The sequence below is a fragment of the Blennius ocellaris genome (genome assembly GCF_963422515.1).
Source record: "Blennius ocellaris genome assembly, chromosome: 13".
NCBI lineage: Eukaryota > Metazoa > Chordata > Actinopteri > Blenniiformes > Blenniidae > Blennius > Blennius ocellaris.
In genome coordinates, this window is record NC_137662.1 from 10,416,934 (window position 1) to 10,432,009 (window position 15,076).

Genomic DNA, 15,076 nt, shown 5'->3' on the forward strand with positions numbered 1-15,076 from the left:
TCAGACTCAAAGCCATCACATTCTCTCGATGAGGCAAGAGTGAGAATTACCGCACCACTGTAATGTCTTGCAATGCAAATTAAGGGCAATTATATGCACAAGGGATTGAAGATTAACGCATCTCAGTTTGGTGAGCTGTACTTCAAATTTTGGTTTTTGGACTGAGAGAGGAAACTGTACAACCAGGAGCAAATACACCTAATAGTAGAGAATGTGCAAACTCCACACAGAAATTATTTAGTCATTGCCAAGGCAAGAAAAGTTTAATTGGAGTAAATGTGCTGACAATTTTTTGATTATGTGCCACAACTTGTATCTTATATATGAACCACTGTGAGGAAAAGAGTAGCTACTCTCAAGCTGGGTTGTATTTACAGGGAATACATGGGAACAACTAAAAGCAAAACAGTGACTTTATATTGGAAAAAAAAAATAGTTACTAACATTTCCAAATGTTCCAAAGCACCAACCAAACACAATCAAGATTTCAGCGGTGGTGTTAAAGTCACACAGTGTACCCACAGCACACATAAATCGCAAACTTTAAGAGCTGCTCTGCCTGCAATATGAGGAAATGTCATTTCAAAGTTAGCCAAACCCCTTGAACTCCACCCATGCAGCCTTTCGTGAACGCCACCCAGCCTGTGCAGAATTTATCTCTGATTTCAAGCTGCAGCACATTAAAACTCTTCCTCAGATGACTTCATCATGAAACCAGAGCCATTTTAAAAGCATCATTAACCGCGACGAGTATGAGCCTACGTCTGTCATATGGAGCCCTGTTGAGTGACTGCTGCCCTGCCATTGGCTGTTATTGCCCTCCTCAGAAAATATAGTAACACTGGGGTCATTCGAATGAATGCTTTTAATGTATCTTTTTCTAAAGGTTATATAATCTTACTGCATGTGTTGTAAATTGAGCCGCCCCAGTTTTGCTGTATTGCTTGTTTTTTGCCACAAGTGGCTGAACCGTCGTATTGAGAATCGTGAGCCAGGTGCTCGGGTCAAGACAGAGGGCAGGGGAGTGAGGAGTGAGAGTTCCCTTTTTGGGAAAAGCTTTCACCAGTAGAAGCAGGTTCTCGCCTCTGCACGCACCCTGCAAATATTTTCTCTGCTGTCCGCTCTCCTCAATAATCCTCCCCACCCTGACAAAAGGCACGCCACTCCGGCCATTCCAATCAGTCAGGCCGACATTTGTTCTGCTGATCCTTAACCACCATCAAGGAATGGAGGGTGAGGGCGGGGGGTGGGGGGGGTCATCATCTGCTTGACTGCTATTTGCCACCCTGTCCTGCACACTTGCCATGCCAGCAGCTCAGAGGTTTAAGGAACAGAGCGACAGAACTACTCTGTTCCATTCAGCTGTGAAACTTGTGCGACAACTGCTCCTCACCGATGGGGAAGGAGCAAGCTGAGAGCTGACGACAGCATTCTCACTCCAGGACAGACAGCGCAAGCGTGAGCCTCTGAAGCAGATCCTCTCCTCGTGTTTCAAAACGCTTTTATTTAGTTTTTTTGTTTTGTTTTTTTTCAAAGGAATTTTTTTTGTAAGCCTTGAGCTGAGGCAAAGTGCAACACCTCAGGGCTGAACCTGCTCCACGGCTCTTCAAAAGTGGAGGTAAGGGAGGCGGTGTGGGTGTGTTGTGTGAGTGTGATTCAGCTGAGGATATTACCTCATCGAGGATAAGCTGTGACTGAGGGGCTCTGACAGAGGTTTCTCCCTCTGACTCCATTACTCCCGGCCTCTTATCTGGGCTGATTTTCTGTTCGGGTTCAGAGGGGAAGTTTTGACAGCCAGGCTTTACAGCCGCTCTGTCGCTCCTGACAGAGAGAGAGAGAGAGAGAGAGAGAGAGAGAGAGAGAGAGAGAGAGAGAGAGAGAGAGAGAGAGAGAGAGAGAGAGAGAGAGAGAGAGAGAGGTGGTGACTTCATTCCCTCTCCTCTCCTAACCAACCCTCCTCCTGCCCCCTCCTTTCCTGAGCTTTCCTTTTTTTTTTTTTTTTCTTTTCGTCCAACTTCAGCGTAGCTCAGTCAGGCAGCATGCCAGCAGTTTTCATCTTGCTGCGGTCCCTGGTTATCAGGCTCCTCAGTAGCAGACTGGCAGGCTCAGTGGCACAGTTCCTCAGGAGAAGCCTCTCGACAGGCGCTGCCCACCTTGGCACGGCACTGCGCCACATCTGGGACCGTGTCAGATCCCAGGAGTCCAAGGAAGCCGTCCTGGGCTGTGTGTTATGCATCCTCAACATGCACAAGAAGGTGGAGAACTGAGCTCTCTACACACTCTGTGTTCAACCCTCGACCTCCTGCTGAACAGAGACGGCAGAGCTGTTTGGTGAGGAGAGACTACAAAGGGATGTGAGAGACTTTTTTTGCTTTTTTTCATTTGGACTTTTTGTGATTTTTGCCTCCTCACTGGGACTTTGGTCATGTCGGAAAGTATTGTGAGGAAGGTGCAGCCCTTCACCATTGGCACAAGGCTGTCAGTTCCGGCTGTGCCAAAATGCCAGGAGTTCACAGACAGTTATCTACCCAACGAGACTCTGGATAACTGCGTGCTTCAGCACAACCTGAACTCACTGTACCTCAGCCGGTCCCAGGGCTGCACACATGGCCCCTGTCTGGTCTCGCCGATTGTCGAACAGGTCATCCCAGTGAAGCACCACCAGGAGCACATGGCCGCAGAGGACCACCTGAACCAGAATGTTGCGTCTCCGTCCTCCACAGTCTCCAGGTCCATCAAGAAGATCACGATCTCCGGGAGCAAAGACAGAACAGAGAACATGGTGGTGGTGGGACCGGCACAGCTTCCAAAGGCAGGGCCCAGATCCCAAAACAACAATAACAACAACAACATCAGCAACTCGTCAGAGACACATCTGCCCAGGATTGTGGGAGTGAGCTGTGAGAATAAACCTAATTCTCAATTCAAGGTACAAAACATAGCCAAGCAACTATAATCCAAAATAATATATGTTGTCAAGTAGTGTTGTTTTCCTTCATAATGATAAAATAATAACAATGTTATTGTGGATATATCCCTAAAAAGACTATTTTTGTTAATGCACACAGATAAAAATAATTATTTGATTACTATTTTTTAAATTAATTCCTTTATTTTATTTTATTTTTTTTTACAGTTTTAGTGTGGCTCCAAGCAGAGAAATTAATCTCACATTTATAATGGAAGGTTGACCCATACCTTTGATTTACAGCAAAAATATACAAAAATGGTCTAGACAGTTTTATTCAGGAGTTATGTAACTTCTTAAAGAATATTTTTATGACTCATGAAAATACATCCCAACTGAATATAAAATCTTGAAGTGATTAACAAAAATCTGATCTAATGGTGGATGTGTTTGTTTTATTAACTCCAAATATAACAGTTATTGGAGTTAGTCATAAGTACATGCAGAAGCCAGTAACCCTGTAAAAAGGCTAATTATAATGTGCAACGTTCCTGTCTATTTATTTCATTTCTGTCCAGCTTGTTCCAGTTTATTATTTTCATCGTTGCCAGAAGCTGATTTCATCTTAATATTTTAGGTTTTACTGAGCAAAGACAGCGGTGATGAAATGCAGCCCACGCAGGGACAGGCCTGGACGAAACTGAATGGAGAAAAGTCCGTTCAACAGGTGAGATCCCAGCTGAGGATCAATGAAAGTGTAACATGTGTAAATTTCAATAAATTTAACAGCTTTAATCTCAGAAGAAAAGCCCACAATAAGCAGGCTTTTTCATACTGGTTATTGGCAGGTATATTGATAGTGATGCTCTTTTTCCCAGCTTTACTCAGACTGTAGGAAAACATTTGTTTTGCCGTGATACTTTTATTTTTTTCAAGCCAGCTGTGTGTTGATTAATCTCTTGGAGTTTAGGGAAGTGAAGTCATGCGCTGTGTTTGCCAAACTTAAACAGTTATATTATACATTTGGAGCAAATTTACACCGAGGTGGAAAAAACATTTAGGCGGGCAAGGGTGTCTTTTTGTGAACACAGACACCCAAATAACCCGGTTGTTTCCTATTTTTCAGAAGCACTTTGTTAAAAAAAAAAGAAATGCATGCACAGAACATAGACAATAAGAGTATGTTGTGGGATATGTTTTAAAAGTTAGTGGGCTGTTGGATTTGGCCTGTTCCTTGTTGAAGTCATCACTGTAGGTTGTGCCTGAGGAGCTGTGTTACAGCAACAGACCTCGCGGAGGCACACTGGAAAACATGAAGTCAGGGAAGATGTTGACAAAAAAAAAAGTCTTATTGAAGCCCTCATCGACAGTGACAGAGGTTCAGTTCACAATATGAAACCAAACAGACCAAGTCTCTCACATCATTTCTTATTTTGTAGCGAAAACATTTTATTTTCCCAAATTCCTATTTTATGCATGTAAGTCAGGCTAAAATTGTCTTAATTGCACACGACGGCGGCGGCACCTTCACCTGCGCATGCAGGTAAGAGAAAGTGATGTTTTTGTGTGAGCATGAAAGACGTCACACAGTTTAGGATCTGTCTGTTCCTGTTTCCTTCTTGTGCCCAGATGTTTCCTGATTGGAGAGTGGTAGGAATGCTTGGCCATCTTATTATAGCTTTTTTTTTTTTTTTTTAACACATACGTATAGTGCTGACAGAGGTTTTTGTTAAGAGGGACTTTGGGGCCAGTCTGGCATGAGTCTTTATTGTCTCTGGATGGTAAACACAAAGGTTTAATCAACATTAGATCCCCTGTTATTTGTGAAGTCATTATAGCTGGAGAGCCGGTGCTGTGTCAAAGAGAACCATCTCGAAATGAGTGATCATCATTGGTGAAATATTTGTGTTACATTTCGAGAGCCATTGTTGGAATCAGATTTCCATCATGTTTTCAACACCTTGTCCTTTGGTGTGCCCGCACAGATTTCAGTGGCCAAGTTGCAGACGAAGGCGCCTCAGAGGACAGAAAGTCATTCACACACACAAAGTGAAGCATCTGCAGCTGTTCCATCCCAGAGCGACTGCTTCACTCAGCGCAACTCGCTCTTCACTAAAGAAGTCCTTCAGGTAAACTGTAGAATGCATGCGCGATATCCACATCATCAGTTTCTCGTTGGTTTTTCAGGAGTTTTAACACGTTTGAACTCGTCATCAAAAGCCGCACTATCCTCTTCTCTGCAACAAGCTCCCAAATAAAAAAGACAAGCTCTTTTTTTTCCTCTCCAGAAAATGCACATTTCGCAGGCACAGATTACATAAATCATCTGAAAAATAAACCTTGGCGACAGCTTATCAGAAGGCCTCATCTCTCCCGATGTAAATGCGATGAAGCTGAAGTGAGGTCAATGCAGCGAGCTGTGCTGCTGAGATGGAATCAGTAGGGGAGCTGCCTGTCGCATGACCCGTCGAAGAGAACAAAATATGGACTGGATTTTATTTTGTCCTGAGAACTGTGTGAGCTGTGTTCGGCAGAGGGAAGAGAGGGAGGGGAAACCGCCACAAGCAATTATTTAGGGATGAGATCATTGTTTGGCTCCATCTCTTCACGCCTATGGCCCAGGGAGACTCAGCCAAGCAGCACAACTGGTTGTGTTATCTCAACACGGCGTCCACAAAGATCATTTTTCAAGAAGTTCGGCTTGGGGACATCTTGGCGGGGTCATTGGGCCTCTGTTGTGCAGCTTATTTACCGAAAGCGAGAGAAAAAAAAAGAAAGAAAGTCCGCTTAAAGAACTTTCCATTTCTAAAAAATATCTCCATTGCATGTTGCTAATGGTAACAAGCAATTTTAAGAAAACTAAAATTTTGTACTTTTCTTTTTTAAGAATAGGCTTTAAATAGTTTTGCTACCAGGGGGCAGGCTTATTTTATGGTGAATTGGTTGAGTGCTTTCGTTGATGAAAATGTATTATTATAGTATTAGATTGCTATGAAAGTGGAAGTCGGCTTTTCAGTGAGGGGCTTCTAATGGCCCCAAATGGTCCAAGCGAGAAGAGCAAAGCAGGTCACCACATGGAGAAGCGTGGTTCTGTCGAGAGCCATCTGTCTCCAAGGCTGCTCTGCAAAATATCTCGCCTTTCACCATTTCAGATGCGTGATAGAGGAAGTGGAGAGAGTTCAACTCCCACTGTATCTCCGTAGCCAAATTACATTGTGAGAAAGGGTGAACATGTGGCAAGATGTTTTACAGAGAATCATTACACGCGTGATCTGTCTTCATTATTCCTTAAAAAAAATTTTTTTTTAAATCAATTTCACAAAACATTTTAAGATCTGTTCTGGCTTGCATTAATTAGCTGCCTCCTCTTTGAGGCGAGACTGAGGCCCAACTGTACACTTTGATAAACAGGCCATTGTTGTTGAGCGCGTACAGGAAGAAACAAGGGAATCGTAGACTTCCTGTATGAGGTCATTATAATGCCATGGGAGCCAGTGTGAGAAGATAGGGGCAGGCCTGTTTTGTCAAAGCTTTTTTCCTTCTGTTCAACACAGAAATACCTCTGCCGCCTCGGGGGCCTTGTAAAGTTAATGACCTGAGTCTCAGGGGAGAGGTGACTTCACATTTTAATCAAGACCAAAAAGCTGTTTGGTGGCTGTGTCATGCACATAAGGAGCAGGGTCACTATGGGAGTTGCGTCACTCTCAAGAAATTCCTTCAAGAAATATAATTTGGCTAAAATATCCAGTTCTGTGATTTATTCTGCTTATTAAGGATTAGCCTGACAAGCAAAAACAAAACGTGATTGGAGAATTCTTCTACTTTCTGGTTTGTCAATAACTTCCAGGCTGTGTTTGTTTTTGACACAAAGCAAACATGTGCTTTGTAACACTTTCTGATATTGGCCACCTGGTTGAGCCTGTTGACTTCCTACAAAAGTTTTGCCAAAAGAGGCAGCTCTTCAACACAAATGTCTTATGCAACAGAGCCTTTTCCACTTGCCAAGAGAAACGTCTGCTCTGCATAACATGACACTGAAGAACAAAGATGTGTTCTCGGTGAGCTTGATTCTCCACCCTGCTCCCAGGCAGGAAAGAAAATGGGGCTCGTTTGCTGGATGATCAGATTAAGACACTGACTTCCCTCTTTATTCAGTCTCCTGTCAAACCCACTAAGATTAATTTTTCATGTTGAACTTACCAATATAAATTGTCTTTAAAACATTGCAGCAAAAAAAATGTCTATTAATTTTAGCATGTCGTTATATTGCAAGTTCATTTTGCTGTTGATCCCATGTTATTCACATGTGGAGGACGGTGTGTAGTCTCTGCTTTCAGTAATATGCGAGAATAACATCAGTTATTATCACTTATTACATGCCAAAGCTCTTCTTCTTATTAACTCATTGAGCACATCACTTCTTAAAAGTTTAGGATTTAGATCAATACAGAGACACAATAGCTGCTAGTGTAAGTTGTGAAGCATATCATATTTACATTTCTGTCTGTGTGTGTTTTTGCTGTAGGCAGAGGCATGGATCAAAAGAAAGCTGCAGGATTTAAAAGATGGGTGCAACGTTCAGTGCTGCCCCCTGCAGGACTGGGAGGAAGCTTCACAGACTCTCCAAAGAGACCTCAAAGACTTTGAGAACACCTTAATTCAACTCAATCAGGTGATAAAACGATTCAGGGCAAGCCTTAGACTGAAGTGATATATTACGATGTCCAGAGTGCACAAACTGGGTTTCCACACGTGGAAAATGTAATGTTTATTTTAACTTTGAAGACATAATGGAGATCTGAATGCAACCATTATTCACTGACTGTAGTGCAAAGAACGTCTGTCTGATCACATAACACATAATGTAATGGTCCCGCAGACAGTTCCAGGCAGCAGAAAAGCAGACCCTCGCTGTTCCACAGCTCTGTCAAGCGCGTTTATACAATCTCCCTCAGGAAAAAATGTCTTGAAGTCAAATGTAGACCTGAATGAGCACTCCTCAAAATTTGAATACTCCAGGAATGGGGAAGGAAGAAACTGGGGATTTATCAAACATTTATCAAATCTTGAAGATGTCAAATATGTTCTTCCACTATTGTATCTGAGTCTCTGTGGAAAAACAAAACAAAACAAAACAAAAAAAAAACTCAAGTGAACTTTGGATGAATTTATATTTCCCAAGATGGGCGAGCAGTTAATCTGCAAGCTGAACCCTACATCTGATCTGGTAAAGAAGCAGCTCAGCCAGCTCAGGGACCAATGGCAGAGCCTGAAACTAGCAGCAATCCAGACCAGGACCCAGAGTGGAGCCAAGTGCCTGCAGGAGTTCAACAAAAAGGTGGACAAGCTGGAGGCATGGATTAAAAAGAAGGTACAAATCAGCCATGTCTCCCTTTATTTGCATGACAAGCATATAATGAATACTTATTTTTAATACTGATACATGATACCTTTTCTCCTAGTTCCTTCATTTCTTACTTGTCAGATTAAACTCTGATGTGAAAAAGGTGACACAACTTCTCTTTTCTAAAGCTTTTTTTTATACATCTTCTTTGAATTAATGTCCTCATTTACGCATTCTTTGTTATTTCCCTAATTTCTACATGACCTCTCTCCATCTAATGAGGCAGAAAAATCAGATTAAAAAGAAAACTGAATTAACAGAGTACCGGAGTGGTTTGCCCACAGGCCAGTCTGATTCTACAGACAGCTCTAATCAACAGTTGTCAAGATAATTGGCACAAAAACAGCACTTGCTAATGCAGGAAATTAGCTCACTATCCCGAAGACATCACTTGTTTGTGTATATCCACCATTGTAAAACATCTGCCCGTCATTATCAACAAGCAATCATGTGGTGCATTTCGAGCCTTGTGTTTATCTCTGTGTTCATGCTGCGTCTGGCACCAGGGAAACTAATGATTAATAATGGACCTGTGGGAGTGTAATGGAGGATGTTGCTTATGAAGTCTATAAAACATCCATACTCGGAGGAGATGTATTCTCCATTTAGTTCCACTCATTCTTCAGTCTATGCATTAGTATCGAGTTCAAAGCTTCCCTCCTCCTGCTGAGGGCTATTTCTGTTTAGTGTCTTCGTTGGTAGCAAGACTAATGTGGCTTAAACCCAGCGCGTCTGAAAAAAAATAATGATCACGTTCCTAACAAATGGGGGTTGTAAACATTAACTTTTATGTGTGCCAGCAGGAAGAGGAGCAGTGTCTGGTGAATGTCCTGCGGGACAATGTTGACAAAATGCAGTTGACCAGGAGAATTTTGGATCTTAAACAGGTGACTACTGCAAGGGATCATGCAGAAAACCCATTACTAATTAAGAAAATGCTGCTAAAATAGTTTACGTTTAAAACAAGATTTTTGATGTTATAATGTAAACATTTCCTTATGTTTGTGCTTTCATTTAGAATTTCGTGGAGACTTCCTGGTCATTTATCTATGGCTGACTGTAATTTGTCTCCCAGCATGAATGTAAAGACAGCTGAGGTCATAGTTGGATTGTATTCCCCCGTTTTCCTGCAGGATGAGCAGCTCCACAGAAACCTCCACGAGGAGATCAACAACTTGGCCCTCAAACTGGAGAAACAAGGGAAGACAGATGGCAAAAACATCTCCAGCAGGAGGAAACACATCAATAAAATGTACAGTTTGTCCCTTAAGTTGAACTGGAAAGCTGTGTGACGCATTTTCAATCTGGAGATTAATTGAAATTTGAACTTGTGTGTGTGTGTGTTTGTGTGTGTGTGTGTGTGTGTGTGTGTGTGTGTGTGTGTGTGTGTGTGTGTGTGTGTGTGTGTGTGTGTGTGTGTGCGTGCGTGCGTGCGTGCGTGCGTGTGTGTGTGTATAGGTGGCTGAAGGTCCAGTCCCATTTGAAAAACTACCATGAAAACCTTCATGTGGCGCTGGAAGTGTCCTCGTTTTACCAGCAAGCTGATAATATACTCTTTGCTATTAACAACATGGTAAGATTGTCTGAGAACTTTATTTTATATATATATTCTTTATACATACCTCAGTTTTAAATATTGATTCAATTTTCAGAAGAAAAGCATATGTGCATCCAAAGAGCTGGACGACTTTGGAGACAGAGAGATGAGAGACATTGCCAGTCAAATCATGGTGAGAGCTGGTTGTGCACTTAAAGCTGCAGTGCTTGGCCACATCTTGAAAGTGTGTTGCAGAAGCCTGCTTCGCCTAACCTGCTGGTCTGCGTGTGGTAGATGCTCGATGTGAGTGTGTCCCAGATGTCTAATCTCCATCCCGCCCTGGCTGCCAGCGTTGCGCAGAAGCAGAGTGAGGTGAAGGACTGCTGGACGCTTCTTCAGAAGGTTTACAGGTACGCCAGAGAGCCAAGGATACCACAGACAACCCTGGTGGCCCTCGCTGTAAGCCTCATTTCACACCGTAATTGGTGCTTAGCAGCTTTCCACTCAGCTGGAACCGTATTTTTCCTGGTGATACTTTACTGGTTGCTTACATTTAAAGTATGCACCGGCAAAACTGAGAAGTGTCATCATTGAAAATGAGCTTAAGATGAAGAGTTGTTTTTCTGTCTTTCTTGATTAGCTTTATTTAATCTGGGCTTGAATCGGTCAAAGTGTGTAACCAAGCTAAATGACTGGCCAGTCTCTATGTCTGGGGAAAAAAAATACCCCTTAAGTATCACTCGCCACCCACCTTTTGGTCTATAATGGATAGTTTTCTGTACTGCGTTGGAATTTGGATAGCAGTGAAAGGTGAATAATGCTTTGGCAATGTGTCAAATTGGCAACATGCTGTGTTCGCTTTTCACAATTAAAAGCCTGATGTAATCTGAAACAGGGCTGAAGCTGAGATGGGGCATGTTTACAAGAAAACTTTTTATGGAATTTGTAAAACAGATTTATTGGTAGTGTAGCCTTCAGTGAGAATCCAGACTTTTACATCATTGGAATTTTTAGAACATTAGATCCCTTATCGACCTAATGAGTACAGCCACGCTTAAGTGCTGTGGTAAAACAGGAGCCAAACCCAAGAAAGTGCATTATTGCATGTACAGTATGATCTGTACTGTCAATGTGTTAATGTGGTTAATGTGGAAAAGCATCACTGGATTTCAGACCAAATATGCACAGTTTGTTTCTTCATCTTAACAGTTGCTAAGAGACTCTTGTTTTTATTATTGTTGTTTTTTGTTGTTTTGGGTTTGTTTGTTTTTTTAATCAAATTATGCTGTTTGTGCTCTCTGGATTGTCGATATCAGTTTTGCAGCAAGTAGCAGAGATGCTAAATGCACATTAATTCCTTACGCGTCCAGATCAGAACAGAAATAATTGTCATTGTTTAGGAAACTTGAGAAAAATTATAGTAGACTAGAACTATAACAAGTATTTTATTATTATCATCTGATTTCAATTGATGTATATAAGAGTACAAATAACCTGTTTCTGTTCTTCAAGCCCTAATTTGAACATTTGTGTTCCCACTTTATTCAACTTGAAGTTTGCTGTAGCCAGAAGCTCAACCAAGTTGACAGTATAAACAAGTACAAAGAGACACAATCATCCAACAGACATATTCACCCATACAAGCAATTTGTGGTCACCAAAAGATGTTTTTTTTTCAGAGAAACAAAAGAAGACGGGCTCCAAATTCACAATTGAACTGGGGTGCTCTCACTGAGGCAAGGGAGCTAAACACCACACCACCCTGCAGCCCAAGTTAAAAGCATGCATTTGGATTTTTTCCTTGTTATCTATCCTAAAATCTGTTGTAAAATTAGAATTGCTTGGACTGATGAAAAAAAAAAGGTAGTCATAAGTGACCAAAGTCAGTAATAAAAGCAACAGATATTTGCGCTGCATGAGACTCTTTCCATCTCTTGATGGCAAGTCAAAATTGACTAATGGATAACAATAAAAATATTGGAAGCCTAATAAAAAGATTCAATTATTCCTAATAAAAAAGCACAACTCAAGTCGGCAGTTCTGACATCCATCTCCAAAATCTCTCCCTTCCAAGAATCTCTCAAGCTCAGAGCCTCTCATGTCGGTGGCCTATCTTTAGATCCAAACATTACATCATCGTCTTATCGGTTGTGTTTCATAACCATTTCAATCAAATAACACAAACACTGGCATAAAACCTCATAGCCATAATTGGAGTTCATTGCGAGCCCCTGAAGCGTGTTGTCAGCGGCACAGTGACCTCCCGCTCTGCTCGCCCTGCAGGAGTGACAGGACCACACTCTCTCTCGCTGGCTCCACTTTCACCAGGGAAGACGCTGACCTCCTGACAGTGGCCCGGGAACCCCACTGCAACATGGGAACAGAGACGTATGGGATCATGGGAAAGGAGGTGAAGGAGGAGCAGAATCGTCTGAAGGGCTGTGTGGTGAGTGGCTCTGGTATTTCATTCTACTGCCGGAGAAACCACACGTTGTGCCTCTTGGGAAGGAGAGAACAACGCCATCATTGCTGGCAAAAGATGAGACCAGCCCCTACCAGTCCTACGAAATCTGTGGCTGCAGAAAGTGACGCACTTTGTCCTCTGGTTTGGAAAAGGCCAGACTTATAACTTAAGCAGATTTTTTCCAAAATAGAGTTTGACAGATGTGCTGTAAAGCAGCAGCTTCTGGTCTTGGCACCCAAGTTACTGCTAGTTTTCCATACTACTAACTAATTAGCTATATTTATTAGCATCATCTGACATCCCAGTTGTATCAAAGCCTTAAAACAACGAATTAAGTTACAATATCCGCTCCCAGTGCGACAGAGAGCACTGACTTTGCTCCCTGTTTCTTTCCAGTCTTCTTAATCCCCAAACAAGAAGCTCAGGCTGTAAACGTTACCTATACAGCATTGCCCTGTAGAAGTCACAGGAAGACCTTTTTTTTGGACACTATTTATCCTGGCAGAAAAACTCCATCTGTTTCCATGAAAAATGTCAGGTTGTGCCTGTACAACATGGTTGAACAGCAGGCCAGAGCAAATAGCACTTTCCCTCTGACCCCAAATTTCACTTTATAGTAAAAAAAAAACATGTTGGCTTTCAAGCGTTCTCACAAAAGCACATTCAATTGAACTAATCGTGACTTAATAGATGGTCTGTGGGTCAGTCCAGGTTGAATGAATTAACCACATGCTGCATGTGGCTGCCTCAGACATGACATTCCCGATCCTGGAGGCCTACTGGGATTTTATTGGCTATATGACCACTCCTATAGTGACCCTACTGTCCAGAAACAGACAAGGAAATATACTTTGCGTCTTCTGCACGATGGTATATCCAGAAACTTAAGTGTGTGGTACGTTAAAAACAGTACTTATCTTTAAATTTAGTCTTAGAACTTTGAAAATTAAACTTCTTTAAATCGTGTAAATGAATGCATGGAAAGTACTTGTGTCCCACAATGAAATGCTATTTTCATCTTTTTGACTTTGAGCACTCCAGAAGTCAATGGCTGGCCATGTTCGGCAGAATATGTGAGAGCCCAAAATTAGCATTTCCTTTAGATTTATTGTAATTATCAATATCATTTTGGTTCATTTTCCTTCCAAGCTTGTTTTGGTCTCCTCTTGTTGGCTCTGTGATCCCAGTCAATTGGACCAATGAGTCTTAACTCAGCTGTAAAGTATCTGTCTGCAGGGACGACAGTCGGATTCATCCTGAGTCCATTCACTTCAGATTGTAGCCTTTACAGTGGGAGCTAGGAGTTGCCAGGTTCCACTGTCTGTGGGAGCGGTACTATTTATAGAATGGTTAAAAAGACATTGTAAACAAATTTCTGAAGCCAAAGGGCCAAACTCAACGCCAAGCACAAGCAAAAAGTCCAACAGTCAAAGCAATTTGTCACATACTTTCACTGCACTTTCACTCCAGCTCCCAAGTGACCTGAACTAAATCCAGTAGTACAACATGCAAGTGCTGTAGTCTGTGGGCTGACGCTGGGAAATGACACATTTACTGGATCTGCAAGTTTGTGTGTGTTTGTGTACATGCATGCTAGTATGTGTATGTGTGTCACAGTTTTGTCCTGTGGTGCAATTTGAATAAACTAAAAGTAACCATAAAGGTTTTAATGACGGCCTGTACACATGTGTACACATGTTCAAATCCATACATCCATGTCCTTATGTCAGCAGTAGTACGGCCTCTTATTTCTGGGGGTAAACATGGCTTTCCGCCTGTCTCTCTGGTTAATTGTGGCCAGATGTCATGGCTGGAGACCAGATGGGCTCGGTGCTAAGTGATAGTTCTCGGCTGACATCACATCATAGCACAGTGGAGAAAGACACTGGGGGGAGCAGGAGATCAGCGGGAAACTGATAAGAACAGACAAGACCCAGACAATGAAAAGTATGCGGCAATGGCAGAAGATTAGCTGAAATGTAAAAGCACAGAACACCACTGAATATGGCAGAGCAAATCATTAAACAGCTACTTCCTTGGTGTAACTGACACTACTTATTTTCATATGGTGGGATGAGATGTGGATCGCATCACATGAATTGTTTACGGTGGAAACCACTGTCAAGGATGAAGGACAGGAGCAGATATGTGGGGAGGAGATAGCAGTAATTGTTATAAACCCTGTCAGGTGAATTGTGTGTTTTGGAGCTTCAGCTGGTGAATGGGGTGATGATGTGCCTCTTTAAAAGTAGTATTATCCAATGAAATGACTGGCAGGTTTCTAAATGGTGTTGAACAGCTTCAGTTCTCCTCCACTTGCATACATTTAGAGATAACACAGGCCCCAAGTTTTCCCATTCAAAATTATACTATCATAGCGACATCATAAACCACCGTTTCTTGTGTTTTGCATACTGTGTAATTTTAAATCTTTGAATTAATTTTGGCATTGGATTATTGTCTGACTGAAGCATGTGAAGCCTTACATGTGCTGCATTGTTTAAGACTTTTCTATATATTAAGTAAGTTTAGAAACAATTTCACAGTAATAAGTACATGGCAAACAACTAATGCAAAATAATTTAAATGAAATACATTCCCTTGTTTGAAATGATTTGTGATAAATAATGGTTATTTTGTGAATTATATGGGGGATGTTTTCTTGCACTGATTCTAATGGATCCTGTTATTTTATGATGTTCCACATGTTCTTTTGAATATGTGGAATATCATGGATGAAAAGACCAGCTTCAGGGATTACTC

General features: G+C 41.8%; 1 protein-coding gene across 5 annotated transcripts in view; it reads left to right on the forward strand.

The window, feature by feature from the left end:
- The first annotated feature begins 2,294 nt into the window (after positions 1-2,294).
- The window catches only part of mymx (myomixer), a 29,322-nt gene continuing 16,540 nt past the window's right edge, over positions 2,295-15,076 (forward strand). For 3 of the 5 annotated variants that reach the window (XM_080507340.1, XM_080507344.1, XM_080507342.1), the window contains exons 1-11: positions 2,295-2,929; positions 3,546-3,635; positions 4,894-5,037; positions 7,434-7,580; positions 8,091-8,279; positions 9,113-9,199; positions 9,446-9,564; positions 9,771-9,885; positions 9,965-10,042; positions 10,144-10,259; positions 12,133-12,295. In XM_080507340.1, coding sequence (XP_080363466.1) covers positions 2,426-2,929; positions 3,546-3,635; positions 4,894-5,037; positions 7,434-7,580; positions 8,091-8,279; positions 9,113-9,199; positions 9,446-9,564; positions 9,771-9,885; positions 9,965-10,042; positions 10,144-10,259; positions 12,133-12,295 — 1,752 coding nt within the window. In that variant the 5' untranslated portion in view covers positions 2,295-2,425. The remainder of the gene's footprint in view (positions 2,930-3,545; positions 3,636-4,893; positions 5,038-7,433; positions 7,581-8,090; positions 8,280-9,112; positions 9,200-9,445; positions 9,565-9,770; positions 9,886-9,964; positions 10,043-10,143; positions 10,260-12,132; positions 12,296-15,076) is intronic. The other 2 variants (XM_080507343.1, XM_080507341.1) reach the window with 2 other exon arrangements.